This window comes from Nycticebus coucang, chromosome 11 (genome assembly GCF_027406575.1).
Source record: "Nycticebus coucang isolate mNycCou1 chromosome 11, mNycCou1.pri, whole genome shotgun sequence".
NCBI lineage: Eukaryota > Metazoa > Chordata > Mammalia > Primates > Lorisidae > Nycticebus > Nycticebus coucang.
Window position 1 is genome coordinate 21,771,563 of NC_069790.1, and position 21,173 is coordinate 21,792,735.

At 43.7% G+C, this 21,173-nt stretch overlaps 1 protein-coding gene across 2 annotated transcripts in view; it reads left to right on the top strand.

Annotated features, from left to right (window-relative positions):
- The first annotated feature begins 12,153 nt into the window (after positions 1–12,153).
- DPY19L1 (dpy-19 like C-mannosyltransferase 1) overlaps positions 12,154–21,173 on the top strand; it is a 128,916-nt gene continuing 119,896 nt past the window's right edge. For both annotated transcript variants that reach the window (XM_053609457.1, XM_053609458.1), the window contains exon 1: positions 12,154–12,563. In XM_053609457.1, coding sequence (XP_053465432.1) covers positions 12,266–12,563 — 298 coding nt within the window. In that variant the 5' untranslated portion in view covers positions 12,154–12,265. The remainder of the gene's footprint in view (positions 12,564–21,173) is intronic.

Below are 21,173 nucleotides of genomic sequence, written 5' to 3' on the forward strand. Positions count from 1 at the left end.
GAATAAGCCAGTTTTGGAGGAGCTATTATTATTTTCTATTGTGAGGCTTTTCCCTTTTTTGATGTTTTATCAGTCTTTTTGTCTTTGGGAATAAAGAGCAAATGTATCATTACTGCATTGAATCACGCCCCTACATACATACACAGGCTGGCTAAGGCTGGATTTCTTTTGTGTGCACAATGCTTAAATTCCACAGGCCTCCTCCTTGGCTGGCTGGTGAAATGTGTCTTGTGCTCAGGTAACTCCAGGAAAAATGAGATTTAGCACAAGGAGCTTTTATCCAAAATATTTCATGACCATCTTCCCTGGCTCTTGGACTTCTACCTTGATTCATTTCTACCTCTCCACATCCACCATTTTCAAGCTCTTTCTGTTTCTGGCCAGTCCAGGGAGAGGGGCAGAGGAGGAGGGGGTCACATGAACTGGGCTACAGGTAGAGAGGAGGAGCGGGGGTCTGGGAGGAGAATCTTTGGCATCCCAGGCTAAAGTTTCAAACCATTTTCCATCTCATACTGTGCATCTTCTGTGCAGCAGGTTAAATTAGCATTTGTGGTCTGACCTCAGTGCTGGGGAGGTTACAAAAGGAGAACTCAAGTAGAGACCAGCACCCAGGATAAATTGTACCCTAGATGTGGGAAACCCACTTCCACTTTGGATTTGTGATAGGCGGGATTGTCTGTATTCCTTGTTACCTCTTTGTTTTCCCCTTTTACTGTACAGACTCAGGGTAAAGATAATATATGTTTAAAAATCTACTCTATCACAAGAAATAAGAATAGAGATCATTTCTTTTTTTCTCTAAAGCTGTGGGTCTGCAGCTCCCCATTTGACAGAATCACCAGAGGACCATCTTGAAAGGTGCAGACGCCTTCCCTCCCTTTCTGATTTCATTTGTCTGGAGTGACAGCTGGGCATTAGCATTTCCTAGAAACTTCCAGGTCATTTTAACGCTGCCAGAGTTTCAGGATGTCCACTGAACTGCTCTGGTTACCTCCCTTCACCCACGCTTCAGGCTCCAAGAAGAGGCCCAAAGGCTCATATCTCTGAAATAATCTAACTCCACAGATCCCAAAATAATATATCTGTGTAACCTTTTATTAATAACAAAGTGTTATATGTAGTGCATGGCCTGTTGTTACCTACCTCATTTTCTTGGCAGTATTTTCAAGACTCGTTTCCAAGATCCATCTTACACCACTAAAGAATTCCTCCAAAATCTGACTCAAAAAAAGACAGGTAACTTTGTGAAAATGTACCTCTATTTTTTTTTATGATTTCTGCAAACAAAATTTGTTTGTTTTCCCCGAATATGTCTTTTACAAGTGCACAGTTTATTAAATATTAATAATAGGGGAATGTGAGAAAATATTTGTCTTTAAAATATGTAAAACAGGAGGAAAAGCAAAATGTCTTACATTACGGGGGAGTGTGAACTACACTCACTCAGAACTGATCCCTCTGGAGTAAATGAGCCTTTTGTGAGGTATGGTCAGGAACCATGGGCATCCCAACCCTTTGGCTAGAAATGCAGACCAAGGCCCCACCCCAGTGTCCTCATTCTCTGGGATCAGAGGCTGATAAAGAGTGTTTCAAGTAAGCTTCCTAGGTATTTTACTTGACTTTACTTTTAAGGCATCAGTGCCATCTTTAAAATAAAATTGTGCCTAGAATCATAGTTAATAAACTAGGTGAAGGTGTGGTGCTCCTCCAGCTGAAGGGAAGCAGGAATGAGGCAATCTTGGGGCACCGCTGAGTCCTGTCCTGGGGCTTCTGGGACACCCTGAGCCACCTTACCCAGCTGCAACAGGGACTCCAAACATCAGCGTCACCTCTGCCTGCAGCTTCCATGAGCCACCCTCCTCTAACTTGCCCCCTTCCTACCCTCCCTCCAGTTTCTCTCCATTTCCTGGGCTGTCCTTGCTAAGGTCCTCCGTCCTCCCTTGTCCCACATGCTGTTTCTCTCTCAACCATCTTACTTATTCACTGGCTTCTGGAATGCATGCATTTGCTAAAAATAGTCACAGAAGAAAAGACATTCAGAACCCATTAGGTTGCTGTAAGGCAAACTAATTTTTTTTTTTTTGAGACAGAGCCTCAAGCTGTCACCCTGGGTAGAGTGCAATGGCATCACAGCTCACAGCAACCTCCTAATTTTTTAAAACATTTGCATTTAACTCGTAGTTTAGCTGTCTTCAGGCCATTGTGCTTGCTTTCTGGCTGGAATGGGCTTCAGAGATGGGCGAGTGTTGATCTGGTTGTTGGGACTGCTATGGAGGGCTATATCTTCTGTTCCATAGTATCAGAAGATATATTGTCTGTGTTATCTTAAGTAACTCGCATCCGATTCTCCATGCAAGCCTAATTCTCACAAAGAAAATAGTACTGCTGATTAGGACTTTGAAGGTGATGTTGATGGAATTGTGTCTGCCCATAGGTGACTTCTTAAATCCAAGTTGTGTTCATTTCATCATAGGAGATGAAGGAAGAAGAACCACTATGCAGCCTGTGTGTGAATGGCAGCACGTGATGAGCTGCCGCAGGAGTGATGGACTGGTCAGTGCCAACTTGCCAACAAGACTGTTTTAGATGCAAGTGTAACTTGGGTCTTGCACAAGGCAAGAAACATCATTCGAACCACTTCACCTCTGATTTCCACACTTTGAATATGTGAGTGTTGAGACAGGCTCCCTGCCCTTAAAGCATCATTAACATCGTTGAACCTACCCCCAGTCACCCCAGGCTGAGGAGGAAGTCCCCAAAACATGCGTTGAAGTCCATGAAATGTGCAGTTTAGAGGAACAAGAATGGATTTCTGGTCCACTTAGTTAATCCCACTTCTTCCTCCTTTTTCTGTCTACTCCACCCACCACTAAGGAAGCCACTTGGGGCAGTTGAGAAAGAATTGGGAAAAGCCCTTTCTTCTCCTATGTCTTCCAGGCCTCTCATTAAATCAGGGCCAATGGCAACTGTGCCTTGATTCTCCCTGGGACTGCACAGAATCTACACAGCATATTCCTCCTACAGCTGCTAGAAGCCAGGATGATGTCCACTGCTCTGCAAGCAAGAGGCCAAAGCTTCTGCCTGTTTTCATTGTACTTTGTATTTCTTCTCTCACTAGAGCATCCTTGACTCCTGAGACATGAAGTTCATGGTCCAGGTGCAAAATCCAGGTGATGGAACCCATGCCAGCAAGTTTTCTCTGAAGAGTGGAAGACTCCTCACTTGCCATCCCTCCTAACCTGCTGCTGCTACAAAACGGATACTGTAACAACACAGAGCTTCTCCGCAGGCACAAGCAAGGCTTTACTCCCTCCAGGATTGCTGGGCTTTGTGTGCTCAAGGTCATCTGCAGAGGATAATGAATCATTTCCAGCTATTCCTTTGTTCCTAAGAACAAACCAAGAGTTCTGGCATGTACTGAGGTGAACTGAATTAATACCTACTTGGCAAGCAAAATAACTAGAGCTCTTATTTTTTATATATAGGCAAGATTAATCTAAAATAAGTATACTTGAGAAATGTACAGTAAATACTTGGAAAAGCTAGTCTTAGCCCTATCTCCAATTCATTAGGAACCTGTGGTAGGGTTCTGTCAAACAAGATTCGATTCGTGTATTTTTCAACAAGTATGTACTATTCATATAGTCTGAGCATTGGTGACGCAGTGCTACCTTCGGGGAACTTACACCTAATTTATAGTCAGTGTGTCTCAAGTGAAGGACCTTTGCTTGAAACTAATAAATGAGACCAAGCACATGTTATCTTCCAAAGAGTTAGTTTAACCTTTCAGCTGGTCTGGTATCTGTCCTGTCATGCCCTTGGCTTTCTATCAGCTCCCATATCTCAGCCCTCCCTGGTTACAGCAGCAGCCTCCCAGACCCTGAGCTTTCTCACCATGTCCACGTTCCTGCCATTATCTCAGCCATCCCCATCACGCACATGCCACAGATTTACTGCGTCATGGCTATCTGCATGGACAATGTTCCTCAAATCTTAAACAAAGGGTTTTGCTCAGGAACCTTCCCTAGCTTCCTATTTCCAAATTAAAAATGTGTCCTTCAGGGATTTGAATCTCCATTTATTTAACCTAATTATCCTTCTTTGCTATTATTTAATTCATTTAATCATGTACTCAATCATTAACCAACAAAGATGTAATAGGCACCTATGCTGTGTGTGGCCCCGAGCCAACACATGGTATCAGGGGCAGATGCTGTGGTGTGCCACCCACATTCCTCTTCCCTCAGGATGCCAGTGGTGCTGGTGGATGAAGGTTCACAACCAAGTCCCTCTTTAGCAATTGCATTTGGCCCAAGAGAATTGCCTTGCTGAGGTTACTTCTGCTCATTAGAAGCAGCCAGCACTGATAATTGATTGACTGGAGGGCCAAAGGCTTAGGAGCCTTGCTGCAACTTGCATTGGCTTTGAAGATCATCATAGACCCAGAACTTCCCATTGGACTGGATTGAAGTACTTCTCTTGACCCAATTCCCCTTTCCTCACTCCCTCTTATAGGCTCAAGAAGTTTATACAGGCTAACAGAGAAGTCAGACAAATAAACTGGCAGACAAAACAGTGTGGTAAGAAACATGACAGGAGAAAGTCTAGGTTATACTAGAAGTCTGGCTGGGTGGGTGCAGGGAATAGAAGAAAGCTCCTGTAGGAACCAAGTTCTCAGTGAGAAGTGAAGCCTGAGGCAGAGTTATCTAGGAGAACCGGCAGGGGCTGGGCAGCACAGCAGAGTGGTCATGTAAGAGAACAGTGTATCTGAAGGCCCAGGGGACTAGAGGGCATGTAGCACTGGGGAAGGGTGAGAGGCAAGGCTGGAGAGGAAGGTGGTAGGAAGAGGGTACACGGCACAGATCATAAAGGCCTGGTAGCCATATTGAGGGATTTGGAAGTGTTAAGTGGTTTTTAAAACAAGGAATGGCATCATCCAATTTGTATATAAGAAGTAGCTTTCCGGAAGACTGATAAGTAGCAAGAGAAGATGCAAAGAGACCAGTTAGATGGTGCTGGTGAACACCATGAAAAATGACTGTGGATCATGGCAGCAAGAATGGAAAGAAATGAATTGATTTGAGGGCTACTTATGGGATAGAATAAGTAGGATGATTTTTGGATTAAGGGAATAGGGAGAATGGTGGTGGCATTTGCTGAGGTGATGAGACTAGAGAAGAAAGTTTGAGGTGCCGAAAAGATATCTCAGTGTAAGCCTCAAATGGGCAGTTGAGTATATGAATCTGAGGCTCATGGAAGATAAGTGGGCTGGAGATACGGGTTTGGAATTCTCCATAAAGACAGTAATGAGAATGCCCAGGGAATGTGTGTGGAATAAAAAACGAAGAGGCCAGTTTCTGAACTCTAAGAGACATCAACATTTGTGAGCAAGAGGTGCCTTCAAGGAAGGCTGGAAAAGAGTAGCCAGTGAGATTAGAAAATCCAAGAGTGTGTAGGTCAAAGGAAGCCCAAGGAAAGGAGTGGTCAATGATAACATAGATAAAGATGGGGATGTTCTATGAATGTAGCAACACCGCGGTCACTAGTGTCGTTGGTGAGAGCAGTTCTGTGAGGCATTAAGCACAGATGCCAGACTTCTGTGAGCTAGAGAATGACTAGAAAATCCCCCTGAGAAAAGCACAGTGACTGTGGGAAATCTCTCAGGAAGCAGAGATGGCAGGTGTAAGGAACTCTACCAAGGATATCTGTGAGTGAAAGAGGAAAAAAAGAGATAGGGTAGTTAGTTGCCTTGGGGAGATGTTGACTTTGGGGAGGGTTCTAATTAAGATGGGACTCAACTGGGCATGGTTAAGGCTGTTGGAAGGCAGCCAAAAGAGTGGAGCAACAAAGGAGGAGCTAGGGGAACAACCCCAGGACTGGGAGACAGGCCGATGCTGGAGTGAATGGTGAGGGAGAAGCAGAGGCTGATGGGCAGTCGGTATAGGACACTGATAACAAGATGGTGGGATAGGGTGGGCCATCCCCTGGAAGAGAAGTTGGCTTTAAATAGAAGATGGGACCACAATGACAAGGAGTTCAGAGGAACTTTTCAGGAGGCAAAAAGGAGCTCTGAGGAACAAGAGTGGTACAGTTGTGGGAAAATATGCCTGTGAAAGGAGAAGGGTCCTCTGGGAAGAGTTAAGAGGTATAGGCCCTGGAGAAGAGTTGAAAGTCTCAGGAACAGATTGCTGACCTCAGGAAGCCTAAGGCAAGGGTGGGTAGAGACAACATATTAGGAGTGAGAGGACAAAGTGTATGATACATCCAGGTACTTGCCCTGGAGAAGAGGGGTAGGAGACTGATCTTATTACATTTGAGTGAATCAGTTCCAGATCCTCCTCTGTGTTTGAAGGCAGGAGAGAGGAAGCTTCAGGTTTTCTGGCAAGAAGTTGGCAAGGACATGCTAGATGCAAGCAAATTCTGACCCAAAGAAAAGGGAAGAGTTAGAATTTTTGCCTGTTAGTTTTCCTAAGGCCACCCAGCCACCTTCAAAGAGGGGGTAGCTTGGCATCCTTTGGGGAGAAGTCTGCTGTGATCTAGATACATTTGGGGAGCTCTTAAAGCTCCAGGCCATGGCCCTGTAGGGATTTCATATTCTGCTGGGAGAATGGGAAGACCCCATTCTTGGCAAGGGAAAGCACCCCCAGAAAAAGAGGAAAATTGAAAAGTAAGCTGAGTGAGTCGGAACAAAGAAAAGTCAGCTAGTTTACATTTGAGGTAGCCATTGCTAGCAAGCTTCCTGCCTTTTTTTTAAATTCTAGCCTGTTAGGGATACACCTTACAAACACCCTGCTGGGTCTGTGAACACTCTGAGGAAAATAATGGCCTAGAAAAAGATACATCTTCTAGGGCATTTCCTGCCCAATAAACAGGCAAAGCAGATACCCATTGTGGAGATGTGCATTTGCCTGGGGCAGAGATCAGGGGAGTAGCTCCAGCCCTGAGATATGGGCAGAAGAGCTTATATCCCTTATCACAGAGGAAGATCCTCTGTGGTGGTGATGGGAGGAAAATGCCTCCCTCCAGAGAGAACTAGCAGAGTTTAACACCTCCCTGGAAATCTGTGTGTTCTCAAGCAGGAGGCTCTCCCAATACAAGGCTCAGATTTTAGATTTCTGAAGGCTACCCTTGAGGTTACTAATAATAATAGGTGCTGATACACTCACTCAAAGAAACTACTGGCATCTTTGTTCCCTCCCTCATTTTACCCTCTGGGCAAACAGATTTCAACAAAATCAGAGTGCAGCAAACATTCTGGGCCACTGTCAGAAGCCCACAAAGGAGTGATAGACCCCTGAGCTCCCACCTTTAATTCTACTCTATGTCTCCTGTCTCTTTCTTTACTGAGGCTTCTAACTCTGTATTTCTTCGGTCGAATGCCACCAGTTTCCAAAGGTCTTAGCTGACTCCGTTCCCAGGGTGGGACCAACAATATTCCACTCATTAGTTATCTCATTTATTCACTCTTCAATCCACTCATTTATTCTTCCAACTTAACATTGGTGTTTCCTCCCTCCCTTATCTGAAAGGAACTTAAGATATTCATATTAGCACTTACTATATGCCAGACAGAGACCAAGCGTTTTAGAACTGTGCCGTTCCCTGTCTCTAACTCCTTTTCCAAACAAAATCCATCCTTCCAACCTGGCCTTGACTAAATTTCACCTCCTCACTGAAAACTATATCATGTGAGCCATCATCTTTTCTCTTTGGAATTCTTTTAGTACTTAAGCTCTGAAGCACATACTTTGCTACTTAACTATATTTTAATCTAGTTAAGTCTGCCTCTTCAACTAAACTTTAAATCCTTTGGGATGGGGATTTAATATACAAATGTGTAATGTCTCTAATATCTGCTAAGGCACTAAAGGCATAGTAAGCCCTCAATAACAGGAATTGCATTTTAAAGAGGCCTAGTCCCTCTGCAACGGAGTGGTTCTTAACCATATACTATAACTGGAGCTAATAATGAACTCTCTTGAGTTCTCAGGAACACTCATTGGAGCATGAACAGTTTAAATTACAAGGTCAGCACTAAGAAAGACAAAAGATAAAATCTGAAGAGCAATAAAGTAGCAATTTACGTTTGTTCTCTCTAGACTAAAGGAATACATTACAACACACTGACAAGTTAATGTTGGAGCTTGGTTGAAAGCTGAATGTTACACATATTTTGTTGCACCCACTTTAGGTGTCTATGGAGCATGCTGAGATTATGCAGGTTCCTATCTTGGTAGGAGCAACTGCTTAGCAAGATGACTGTCATAACCTAGAACTTGATCCTAGGGCATTTCTCGAATACAGTGATCAAGTGATCCAGTTCAAAGAAATGAGAAATAAATGCCACAGATTTCTCATATAGCTTGTCACTCTACGGGTGGAAAAGAAAGTGGAGGAGGGGGAACATTTAGAAGTTCTATATGGGGCCTTTAAGATGCCAATGTAGAGTATGGTGCCCCATGATTGCCCCGGCCCGCGGGGAATTCAATGGGGACCTGGGAAACAAAGGGGTCAGTCGAATGAGGGGACAAGAGACACGAAAGAATGAGAGCAAGTCAAGAGTCTGATCAAGCTCCGTTGAGTTTATTTTTCAGCTGGACTTATAAGCACACAAACGAGGAAGTAACTAAGGGCTATTCCTAACAGGGTGGGGAGGGGGCTAGTTTCTGGAAAATCACTAGGAGAAGGACCCTAAGGCGGGGGGTGCATTTTTGAGGAGATATGCAAGGGGAAAGTACCCTTGCTGTTTACGGTTGAATTCCTGAGAATAGTTTGCTCGTAAAATCAAGATAACAAGGGGCATTTTTGTGATATGTTTTGGCTCCCGGCACATGATCACATTAATGTACACAGCTATGATTTAATATTAATAATAAAAAAAGATGCCAATGTGGAGAAATAAGAAAACTTGTTCCCAGAAATCTTCCCTTAACCAAATTTAACTTTTTTCATTGCTCACCTGATGTTTCCCTGATCCCTATACTGCAGTCACTAAGCTTTATATTTTTTGCATTTACTTATCTTCCAGTATTATCTTATGTTCTTCCTTTTTATGCTTATTTCCTCTTTATAATCTCCTGTGTCTCCACACCCAATATTTAAAAGATATATATGTTTTTAATTAAATATTTTTATTTCAATGCCCAGAGTGTAGTTTGCAGTAAGTAAAGGACTGGGTTTGCACCCAGGGTACTAGACCAATGCTTCTTTATGAATAGTTGTTCTTTCAAATTCCTGTCCTTAGAATCTGCCTAGGCCCAGTATTTCTGTAGTGAAAAGAAGAAGTACCTTTCTGGTGCATCTGGAACTCCTGGCTGGGGGTGGAGTAGGGCTGCTACACGTTAAGGGTGGTAATTGTAATGCTTAATTTATATTCATTATAACCTTAAATTGATTCATAAGATCACCTCTGTACAACAGTTTTTTAATATGCAGCTTGCAGCTTTCAGTTTATTTATTTATTTAGCATTCACCACTATGTGGCAGGCACTGGCCTAAGGATACAGACATGAATTAACTGCTCTTGTAGATCTCATAGTGCTAGGGAAATGTTATCTGGCATATCATTTCCCATGACTGTTGTAGTTTCTACCCTTCTACTTTCCCTGTGTAAAATGTCTTTCTTTTGTAGGGAGGGGCATAAGCAGTTGCCTACTATTGTATCCAGGCTTAAGGACCCATGAAATGGGCATCATTTGTAAAGCACCCAAGGAAAGCAAGGAACCTTCAGGGGAAATCAACGTCTCAGACAGTTGAGAAGCTTGAAAACTAGGGAGTGCAGGATTAATCCAAAGATCACATAGCCCTTGCTCTCCAGCCCCCATTATGCCACATTCTCTCTTGCTATACCCCATCGTGAGTGGTTAGCCTCAGGCTCTGGGAAGACAAAGAGCTTGCCATCCTCTTCATATGTTATCCACTACATGGAACACTTACTGAGCAGTTACTTAGATCTAGACAATGACTTTAAATATTCTTGAGCTACTTTGATAGAGGTAAAATACTTTACACACACTGTCTGTAAGGGCTGGTATGGGTGAATGCTGTGACTGGAACCTAGACTCAAATTGACTACATTTTTAAAAACTAATACTTCACACTGCCTGTCTCTGGGAGTCTATGATTGCCAAGCCAAGAAGGGTAAGCACTGATAAGCACTATGGAACTAATAAAAATCCAGTAGGTGTGTCTTAAACATATGTGTTCCTCTTTCAATTGAGTTCAACAAACGTTCCTAGCTTGGCTCTAAGAAACAATTGAAGATGGACATAAAAGTTTCCTTGTCCTCCAGGAATTCAAGACCAAGGAAGAAGAGGGGCAGAATGAAATTCCTCCCAGGAGACAGTGTTATGAATGATCATTTGATTATGTTATCTCCTACATTCAACCACTCATGTATTCATTTACCAAGTGTCTGGTAAAATGGTATCAGGTGAAAGGAGATAGTTCCTGAATCTAGGGCATATCACACAGAAGAGGAAACAGGTAACAAAAACAATAGTTCAAAGGGTGAACCCCTTTTTCCATGAATCTTCCTAATAATCATTTAAAATATCTTTATCTTCAATAGACGTTGTAGTAGGTGTCTATTAATCTAATAAATTCTACATTAATCCCAGAAGTAACAATGGATTCATATGACACATTGTTTAAGAATCCAAGGACTCTGCATTCCATTTGCAATCGTATTTTAAAAACCAATGTACAAAAATAGTTGTTCCAGCTCCAATAAAGACATCTGAAAATCCAAATTCACAAAACATACGTTGTATGAGGGATTATTGATCAGCGTGGCAAACACTTTTCCCTTTAGAAAAGCACCCACTCTTCCTTAAAAAAGCATATTAGTGAATGGTGCAAAGAAACATAAAGAATCCACAGCCTCGTGAAGTCCTGGGAATTACAACGGACATAAACAGAATGATGTGCCATGATTTATGAAGTCGGGACTTAAGGACAACTTTTTTTTTTTTTAGAGACAGAGTCTCACTTTGTCACCCTCGGTAGAATGCTATGGCGTCACAGCTCACAGCAACCTCCAGCTCTTGGGCTTAGGTGATTCTCTCGCCTCAGCCTCTCGAGCAGCTGGGACTACAGGCGCCCGCCACAATGCCCGGCTATAAGACAACTTTTCGATGAAGGCCACTGGACAGTGCCAGGAAAGGAAGCTCTGGGTTATAATCCATGAGGCACTAGGGCTTTGTGCAAAGAATTCGGACGTGGAGAGAAGGGTTAACCCGGGTCTAACCCGCTTTTTGAATTTTCCCGGGTTTCATTTACTCATGCATTCTGTTGCTCTGTGAAAGAACATGCGTTTTCAACTCCCGTCTCCTGTCTTATTAACACAAAGTTTTCCTGTTTTCTATTAGCCGAAAAGGTCACGGCAGGTGCAACAAACTGAACGTACTTGTTGATAATCTTTCCTGCTGGGGCATTCCATTTATCACCTTCAGCCTGGGCGCCTATCCAGGTTTGAGGTTTACACTGTGCCTCGACCCTTACCGGAGGCCCGGGAGATACTTTATTTTAAATATGGGTCGTGCTGATTCTTCGCATCCGAGAATGAGGGCTCGTCGGCCGCTGCGATCCAAGTTGCGCGGACACAGCGGGCGGGACACCGGACGCCCCTCCGTGGTCGTCCCAGTGAGCCTTCCCCCGGGTCCGCCCGCCCCCACCCCTGGAGCCGCGCTGGCTGCACGTGCAGCCTTAATCGGTTCCGAAACTTCTACCAGCGACCTCTGACAGCGTAAGGATCTTCCTCCTGCCCCGCCATTCCCAAAAAGCAGCGGCCCCGCTTCCAGAAGGCAGTCTGCAGCCTCGCCAAGCCGGACCTCCGCACCGGCCACCAGAAGGGTGGGGGTCGCGGGGCGGCTGCGGGGTCGGTCCCCGCCCTCTCCGGAAGTCCGCGCGTGCGCGTTGGCCGTTACGGAGCGCGCGTCCAGCGCGGAGGGGCGGCGGGGGCGGGGCCGCGGCCGCTCAAGGGGTGTCTCCGCCCCCGCCCCCTGGCGTTCCGCGGTCGCCGTGACAACCGGAGCAGCGGCAACGGCGGAGAGCGCGCGAGTCCGGCGCCGCCTCTCGGCCGTATAGCCAAGCAGGCAGTCGCCGCCCGGCCTTCGTATTCTCCCCGCCTCCCGGCCCGCGGGGAGAGACGGGCCCGCCCTCCGCCCGCCCGCTGGAGAGTGAGCGGCTCCCGGCCGCCCCGCCAGCCCGCGGTTCTCCGGCCGCCGTCCGGGCGCGCGCAGCGAGCGAGCGCGACTATGCCAAGATGGTCCTGCAGGCGCGGAACAAGCACCGGGAAGCGGCTCCCAAGCCGCCTCAGCCGCCCCGCGCCTCGCAGTCGCTGTTGAGAGGAGCGCCGGACATCGGCGCCGGGGAGCCCGGGCCCGAGCGCGCGCCACCGTCCCCAGGGCGCAAGGGCGCCGCGGGCAGGAAGGGGCCCCGCGCCGAGCCCGCCGCGCTGCTCGCCCGGGGCGGCCTCGGCGGGCGCCTGGTGGCTGGGCTGCGCGGGGCGCTGGGCCTGCGGCGCGCGGGGCGCGGCCGGACCTGGACCACGCTCCTGTTAGGTGAGCAGCCCCGGGCGCGCGGGCGCGGCCGGGACGCGAACTTTGAGGTGCAGGCCCCCTCCCCTCCCCTCGCCTTCCTTCCTTCGCCTCGTCTCCCGCTTCCGCCGCGCTGAGTCCGCCGGCCGGTCTCCGCCAGTTTGTAGCCCTCTTTGACTTTTTTCCTGGGACGTTCTTACCTCCTGCTCCCTACCCGCTTTCCCGGGTTCAGTCCCCCTCTCACTCTGACTACCCGCTCTCTTTCTGGGCTTAAAAAAAAAAAAAAGAAAAAAAAGGCCCTGAGATCAACAGCTGCCGGGCCTGGCCGCAAACGGGCAGGTCGGGGCTAACGAGGCTTGGGTGCGCTGATTGGCGCGGCTGTCCACCTTCCCGTTATCTTGGCCCCTGACTGCGAGGATGGTTTGCTTTGCCTTGGTATGGATTCCTGTAGAGCTCAAACGCACGTTCCCTGTCCTAGAAAGTTGCTTAAACTTATAATTAAATTTGAGCGTGCTTTTTTCTTCTCTGCCGCAAACACTGCCGGTGGCATTTATTTGTAATTCCCCTCGACACGTCACCTTACAGGTTGTGTTGTATTTTGGGCTCCTGAGCCTTAATCGTCCCTGCTGGCCTGGGAACATTTGATACGGAGAGCTCTCCTTCCTTCTCTCTGCTTTGCACCAAACGGATAATGTATAACGATGTGCTGAAAAAAAAGTTGAAGCATTCACCTGTGCTTCAGGCGATTACAGGTTTCCTTTGTTTTTGGATTGACATTCCGATAAGGCAGGTTATAGCGGATTGGCTAGTAGGCCGATTTTTTTCTAAGTCAGCTGGTGAAATGCTCCAACACTACCTTTCTTATATAAATGGACTTTTGCTACTGATTTATTTGAATATTGGTGAGTTACCTCTTAACTATATTTTCAAATTCGTGTAATAACCCAAAGTTCACTTAGCGAAGAGTTTGGATAGGCAGAGGAATACAACACAGCAAATTGGCTTCCCTTGAGATCACAAGCACTGCCGTAAGACACAGTAATAAAAAGCCAGACTCATTTTTGTACATGTGTTCCAGTGGGCTCAGAAAGGTTATTATTAGTTTATTTTTTCTTATGGTAGATTCAAGCCCAGAAAAATTCAGTTTTTTCAGCACCTTCTTCCTTGCTTTTCAGTAGCAAGCTGGAAAATCTGGCTAGTGTGCAGGTTAGGTAAGTTCACCTTGGGGAGGCAGCATGATACAGTGGATTAGACAGCCTTCAGATCTAGTACACCGTGGTTCTGTTTGGTTTGTTTCGAGTTACTTTCCTTATGAGCCTTTCCTTCTCCATTAGATGGGATTATTACATGCCAGATTTACTCTGCAGGGACAGCGTAACTGAAAGGGGTGGGTGATACCTGGGAAGGCATTTTGTGTTTAAATCATTTGACAAATTGTAGTTGCTATAAATAAAAGCAAATGCATAATACTGATTTGAGATATTGTGACAGAGTGAAGTTTTATTTTTATTAAATGGCTGATATGAACATTAACTATTTGTAGTAAAGTATAGAATGACATTGCATCTTCAGGGAGGTTATAATAAGAAATCTTAGTATCTATGGCCATTTTTCTGCACATTTTCTTATAATTGCGTTTCCTTTGAATCTTTTTATATTGGATAATTTATATTTGTGTTAAACCCATACGAAATACAGTTTCATGTTAGCATAACAGTACAGCACTTTGTTTGACTTTCCTCTTTGAGCATTGAAAGAGGTGCAGTGAACGTGGTACACCATATACTTGGATGTTCCAGGGACAGTAGTCCTCAGATGTGTGGAGGTTGGATAAACAGACCAAGGATGAGACTTCCTTTGTCTGTGAGTGTGTGTGTTTTTTCCCCCCAGTTTTTGGCCGGGGCGAGTTTGAACCCACCACCTCCGGTTTATGGGGCTTGCGCCCTACTCCTTTGAGCCACAGGCGCCATCCTAGACTTCCTTTGTTAACTGTCTACATGAGGCCACACTTTGAGGGATTTGAGAGATGTTTCTGCTGTATGATTAGACCTGAGGTGTTTGGTTCTTCTTCTGGCCCTGCACCTTCATAGACAAACGTCAGACCTATTTCTTCTTCGTCCTTGTGCCCAGATCCTGTAGATAGGAAGAGTTTAAACGTTTTTAAAAGGTCCCTCATTTCTTCTTTTTCTTCCTCACAGAAGGATTCGAGCTGACACTGTATAGTACTTTTGTGTGGGATTTTAAAATAACTCTTTGGTCTTCCACTTAGAGAGGTGTTGTATTTTCTTTTGTTCATCTAGCATTAATATATAACTGATCGACAAAAGATCAAGTACAACAACAACTAAATATTAAGCTAGACAAAAATGGATTCATTTCTATTTTTTTTTTTAACTTGAAGCTCCATGATTGAAATGTACATTTTTAAGAGTTAAAACTGGCTGGGGCTCTCCCCCCTATGTGCTAAGCACTAAGGAACTCACTGCCTGCCAACATGGCCCTTTCCTTTATTGGGCAGTGTACCAGTATTTATCCCTATAATGTGCAGTACACTCTGATTTTCTATTCTATCCTTTTGAAAAAGTGTTCTTTATAAACCATTAAGTTGATTTCATGATCCAGTGTTCTGACCCATAACACTTTAATCCAGTGTTATGAAAACACTGTCTTACAAGAACTGTTTTCGGATTATAGGCTTGTTACCTTTTTTTGTACCTATGTCACTCACTAGTTGAGTGAGCAAAGCATTTAGGTTTCTGGGCCTCAGTTTGTGCACATGTGAGATTAGAGACTAAACCAGTGCTTCTCAATCTTTGCTATATACAAGAGTTACTTGGAAACTTTCAAACATTTTGATATCCAAGCTGCACATCAGACCAATTCAATTTGAATGTGGGATGGGGTTAATGGTGGTGGTGGTGGGAAGCATCAGTTTTATAGTTTAATATCTTGCCTCTCTTAAGAAGCACCCTGTCACTGAGCTGACATTACTATGTGGCAGCAATTTGCTGGAACAGTGTGAACTCCACTCCCATTTAAAAAGGGGTCATGAATGGTCCAGTTTGCCAGAGTTTCCTCTACTGTCTGTTGTTTCCTCCAAACTGAGCTATTGTATTTACCATCTGATATGGCAGTTATTTTAATTTGAATTAAGAGTTATCTTTTTTTCTTTTTGTACCTATGTCCATCATCAATAGATGGAGGGCAAAAGGGTGCTTTCCTTTGTGGAAGTGAAAAACAGACGTGTTCAACATGCAACAAAGCATATCTGTTGTAAGAGACTAACATACAGTGCCATTTCCAAACAATAAAATAAGGTAATCTGAATATGAAAAAGGAGAGATGATAAATTGACATCAGTCCTGTTTGACTTAGTTACATCACCTGTTTGGTTCCTGTGGTCAGTGGTCCCTGTACTCTTGCTTTAACCTGGTTCTTAAATGTCAGGGCTTCACAACCTCAGCATTATGACATTTTGGGGTAAGATAATTTTTTGTTGTGGGCGGCTGTCCTGTGCATTGCACTATCAACATACCTGTGCAGGATGTTTACCAGCATCCTTGATCTCTACCAACCAGAAACCAGTAGTACCGCTCCAGTTTTAACAACTAACGTGTCTCAAGATATTGGTCAGTGTACCCCTGGAAGGCAAAATTTCAGTATTTAGAACCACTGCTCTTGTTATTCACAACTTGTGAGAGCCTTGAAGCCCATGTATTGGAAGCACTTGCCACTTCTTAGGGCTGAAGGGATAGGAAGCTGGGTGGAGGCAGAGAGCTGAGCCCAGGTGCTGGGAACCGGGATGGGTGGAACACGGTTGTGCGGTGGAGCAGCACAGGGATCGCAGTGCCAACCTGCATGGAAATCCTGTTTGCAGTCATCATCTCTTAGTATTTCTCATTCAGATGCCTTGTCTTTAAGGAGGGGATAATAAATGTTTTGGTTATGTAGAAGAATAAATGAGAAAGAATATGAAAAATTTGTATTGGGCTGATTTATATTCACTAATTATTGGATGCCTGCTATGACAGTGCTAGGGGTAAAATGGAGAATGAGACTGTACTCTCTCCCTTCATGGGAGCTTACACTCTTGCAGGGGGACAAATAAATGAAAATAATAGCACATTGTAAGTGCACTGGAGGAAAGAAGCAGGTGGGATAGAAAAAAATGTTGGAAATTCCCACTATAAAAGGTCAGGAAGGGGCTCCGGAGAGGTAGCCTTAAAGATGTTGGCTGCACAGAGGAAGAGAGACAGGGTAGTCTAGTGAATACCATGTGCTTAGGTAGAATGGAGCTTAGCATGTTGAAAGAAGAGAGGGTAGTGGTGCATCAAAATGAGGTGAATGTGGACCAGATCTTGATGGGGAGCTTGGATTTTGTTTCTTCTGCAGTGAAAAGCCATTGAGGAGTGTTAAACAAGAGGAGTGTTAAACAAGAGAGTGACATGCTCAATTTTTTTTTTTTTTTAATACGGAGTCTCACTATGTCGCTCTCGGTAGAGTGCTGTGGTGTCACAGCTCACAGCAACCTCAAACTCTTGGGCTTAAGTGATTCTCTTGCCTCAGCCTCCCAAGTAGCTGGGACTACAGGTGCCCACTACAATTGCCCAACTATTTTTTTTTTTTTTTTTTGCAGTTGTCATTGTTGTTTGACAGACCCAGGCTGGGTTCGAACCCGCTAGCCCTGGTGTAAGTGGCCGGCGCCTTAGCTGCTGAGTTACAGGTGCTGAGCCAAAATGATCAAATATTTACTTTGAGAAGTCTGCTCTTGGGTAGATGGGTTGTGTTAACATATGTAAGCAGAGAGACCAGAGAGGAGACTTGTACAGGCACTTAGCAAGAGAGTTGTTGGCTTGGTTTTGAGGTGCAGTTTGGAGATAGAAATGATAAGACTTACTGAAGAAGTGGGCTTTCAGTAACAGAAAGGGAAGAGTTATGAGTAATTTCTAGGTTTTTATCTGTTATAATATAATAGGGTAAATAATGGTAGCATTTAGTAAGATGGGGAATTTGGGGGGAGGAGGGGACAGGTTTGAAGGAAAAGATTAAGAATTTTATCTTAGACATGTTACCTTGGAGGCATTTGTGAGATGTCCAAGTAGAACTGTCAAGTTGGTAATGGGTCATAAGAGAAAAGATCTGAGTGCAGACATAAAAGAGGGAGTTGCCAGAGAAAAGGTGGTCTTCAACTTCAAGGATATTGAGTTCATATTCCTATATTCATGAGAATAATAGCATTTTGTACTGATGTGGGGGTTAGTCTGTGCCAGACCTTGTTGGGTGAGGAATCTGCACCCTTGGTGCCACATGTGGCCTTCTGGATCCTTAAGCCTTTTGATTAAATCCAAATTTTACAGAACAACTCCTGTCAGTAGAGGGATTTGTTCTGTGAAGTTTGGATTTGGTTGAGGGGCTGCACATGGGGATCTGGAGGTCCACATGGGACCTTGAGGCTGCAGGTTCCTCACCCTGTCCTGACTCTATAATGTTCATACTCATTTTCCTACATGGGGAAAGCTGAGACACATGGATGTTAAGTAATTTGTCCAAGCTCATCCCTAGTAGGTGAGAGGGCCAGGATTCGAACTCAGGTAGTGTGGTTCCAGAGCTCAAGCTCTTAATCTCTATGTTGTATTTCAGTTTTTCTAGGGTGAGAGTGGAGCAAAAGCAGAGCCGAAGCCACAGGGTCCACTTCTGGGAAATATCAACAGTTTGTGCTGAATAAATGTTAGGTTTCTTCTTCGAGGAAGTAAGAGAAAAAAAGGGATCTTATGTAGAGAAACAGGAATAAGAAGTGAAAAGAGAGCACATAAGGGGGGGTGGCATAAGGGATAAGGAAAGCTGAGGAAGCAGGAGTCACAGGGACCACTGGACATCTTAGTGTCCTTGCTTTCAAAAGCAATCTCTGAGACATAGCTGAGCAACAGAGGTAAGGATGTATTTACGTGAGTTCATAGACTTTATGTCAGTATGTTTCCCTAGAAAACCAGTGAGCAAGATGTGAGTTAGATTTTAAATAATTTTTCTAATGTTTAAAAGCATTTTTTTCTTCCCGAAATAGACTTCTGGTTAACCCTAACTAATGTTTATAATCACCAAACCTATTTTATTATTAAAAGATATAGTTAGAAGGTTTCTGAATATGTGATACTCATAAGCATTCAGATAACAAGTGTGAAAAGTTTAGTATGTGTGGAAATAAGGACATATTATCAATTTGTGATTGATTTTTGGTTAGTAATAGGACATCAATACTAAAAGCAGGTATATTTTAAATTGTATGCCTATCCGGATATTGCTAAAAATTTGAACAATGGCTTTCATATATTTTACACACTTATCCAATTAGGCTGCATGAATGTTGCTTCATTAATTATTAGATGTGTTAATGCCTCTAAAGTTATGATAATGAGATGCGGCTGTCCCTCCATGGGGTATTGCTTCCAGGACCTCCCTTCAAGAATGCTCAAGTCCCTGGTAGGAGCTGGTGTAGTAGTTGCATCTAACCTGTGCACTTCCTCTTGGATACTTTAAGTCATCTCTAGATTAGAGTACCCAATACAACATAAATGGTATGTAAATAGTTGTCATACGGTCTTGTTTAGGGATTAATAACAAGAAAAAAGTCTGTATGTGTTCCGTACAGATATATATTTTTTCCCAAATATTTTTGATCTATGTTTGGTTGAATCCACAGATGTGGAACCCATAGATGTGGAGGGCAGACTGTATCTACAGTATCATAGAGACTATAAATCTATATATATATAGTTCCAAGTGAGGTAGCTTTAGGCTTTATTATTTACATGTTTAATCATAAATTCTTATTTTGCTAGGTCATCTTTTGCCATCAGCTTGTACATTACTCAAACCATTGGAACAGGGTCTGCTAGTTCTTTACAGTTTCTTTTAGAACCATGTCATCTACTAGTCATCAAGACTAGTAAAACTTTTGTCCGTTTCTAGGTTCAGACTTTTATGCTGTTGTTCAATCCCTTAAAGGGTAGTCTCATTTCATAGGGAAGATTATGAAAGGGAAGATCTTTCATAAATCGATCGAGACTTACTGAATAGAAATAAAGTTTAAAAAGTAAAATAATCTATTTTCAAAGTATATAAATCTACAAGTATTGTAACATTTTTGTGCTTTAATGCTGTGTTTTATTTTCTCAGTGTTACACTATTATTTTTTTCCTTGGGGCACTTAAATGAACAGCTAATGTATCTTTTTTTTTTTTTCTTATTGTTGAGGATTCATTGAGGGTACAATAAGCCAGGTTACACTGATTGCAATTGTTAGGTAAAGTCCCTCTTGCAATCATGTCTTGCCCCCATAAAGTGTGACACACACCAAGGCCCCACCCCCTCCCTCCATCCCTCTTTCTGCTTCCCCCCCCATAACCTTAATTGTCATTAATTGTCCTTATATCAAAATTGAGTACATAGGATTCATGCTTCTCCATTCTTGTGATGCTTTACTAAGAATAATGTCTTCCACTTCCATCCAGGTTAATATGAAGGATGTAAAGTCTCCATTTTTTTTAATGGCTGAATAGTATTCCATGGTATACACATACCACAGCTTGTTAATCCATTCCTGGGTTGGTGGGCATTTAGGCTATTTCCACATTTTGGCGATTGTAAATTGAGCTGCAATAAACAGTCTAGTACAAGTGTCCTTATGATAAAAGGATTTTTTTTCCTTCTGGGTAGATGCCCAGTAATGGGATTGCAGGATCAAATGGGAGGTCTAGCTTGAGTGCTTTGAGGTTTCTCCATACTTCCTTCCAGAAAGGTTGTACTAGTTTGCAGTCCCACCAGCAGTGTAAAAGTGTTCCCTTCTCTCCACATCCACGCCAGCATCTGCAGTTTTGAGATTTTGTGATGTGGGCCATTCTCACTGGGGTTAGATGATATCTCAGGGTTGTTTTGATTTGCATTTCTCTAATATATAGCGATGATGAACATTTTTTCATGTGTTTGTTAGCCATTCGTCTGTCGTCTTTAGAGAAAGTTCTATTCATGTCTCTTGCCCATTGATATATGGGATTGTTGGCTTTTTTCATGTGGATTAATTTGAGTTCTCTATAGATCCTAGTTATCAAGCTTTTGTCTGATTGAAAATATGCAAATATCCTTTCCCATTGTGTAGGTTGTCTCTTTGCTTTGGTTATTGTCTCCTTAGCTGTACAGAAGCTTTTCAGTTTAATGAAGTCCCATTTGTTTATTTTTGTTGCTGTTGCAATTGCCATGGCAGTCTTCTTCATGAAGTCTTTCCCCAGGCCAATATCTTCCAGTGTTTTTCCTATGCTTTCTTTGAGGATTTTTATTGTTTCATGCCTTAAATTTAAGTCCTTTATCCATCTTGAATCAATTTTTGTGAGTGGGGAAAGGTGTGGGTCCAGTTTCAGTCTTTTCCATGTAGACATCCAGTTCTCCCAACACCATTTATTGAATAGGGAGTCTTTCCCCCAAGGCATGTTCTTGTTTGGTTTATCAAAGATTAGGTGGTTGTAAGATGTTAGTTTCATTTCTTGGTTTTCAATTCGATTCCAAGTGTTTTTGTGCCAGTACCATGCTGTCTTGACCACTATGTCTTTGTAGTACAGACTAAAATCTGGTATGCTGATGCCC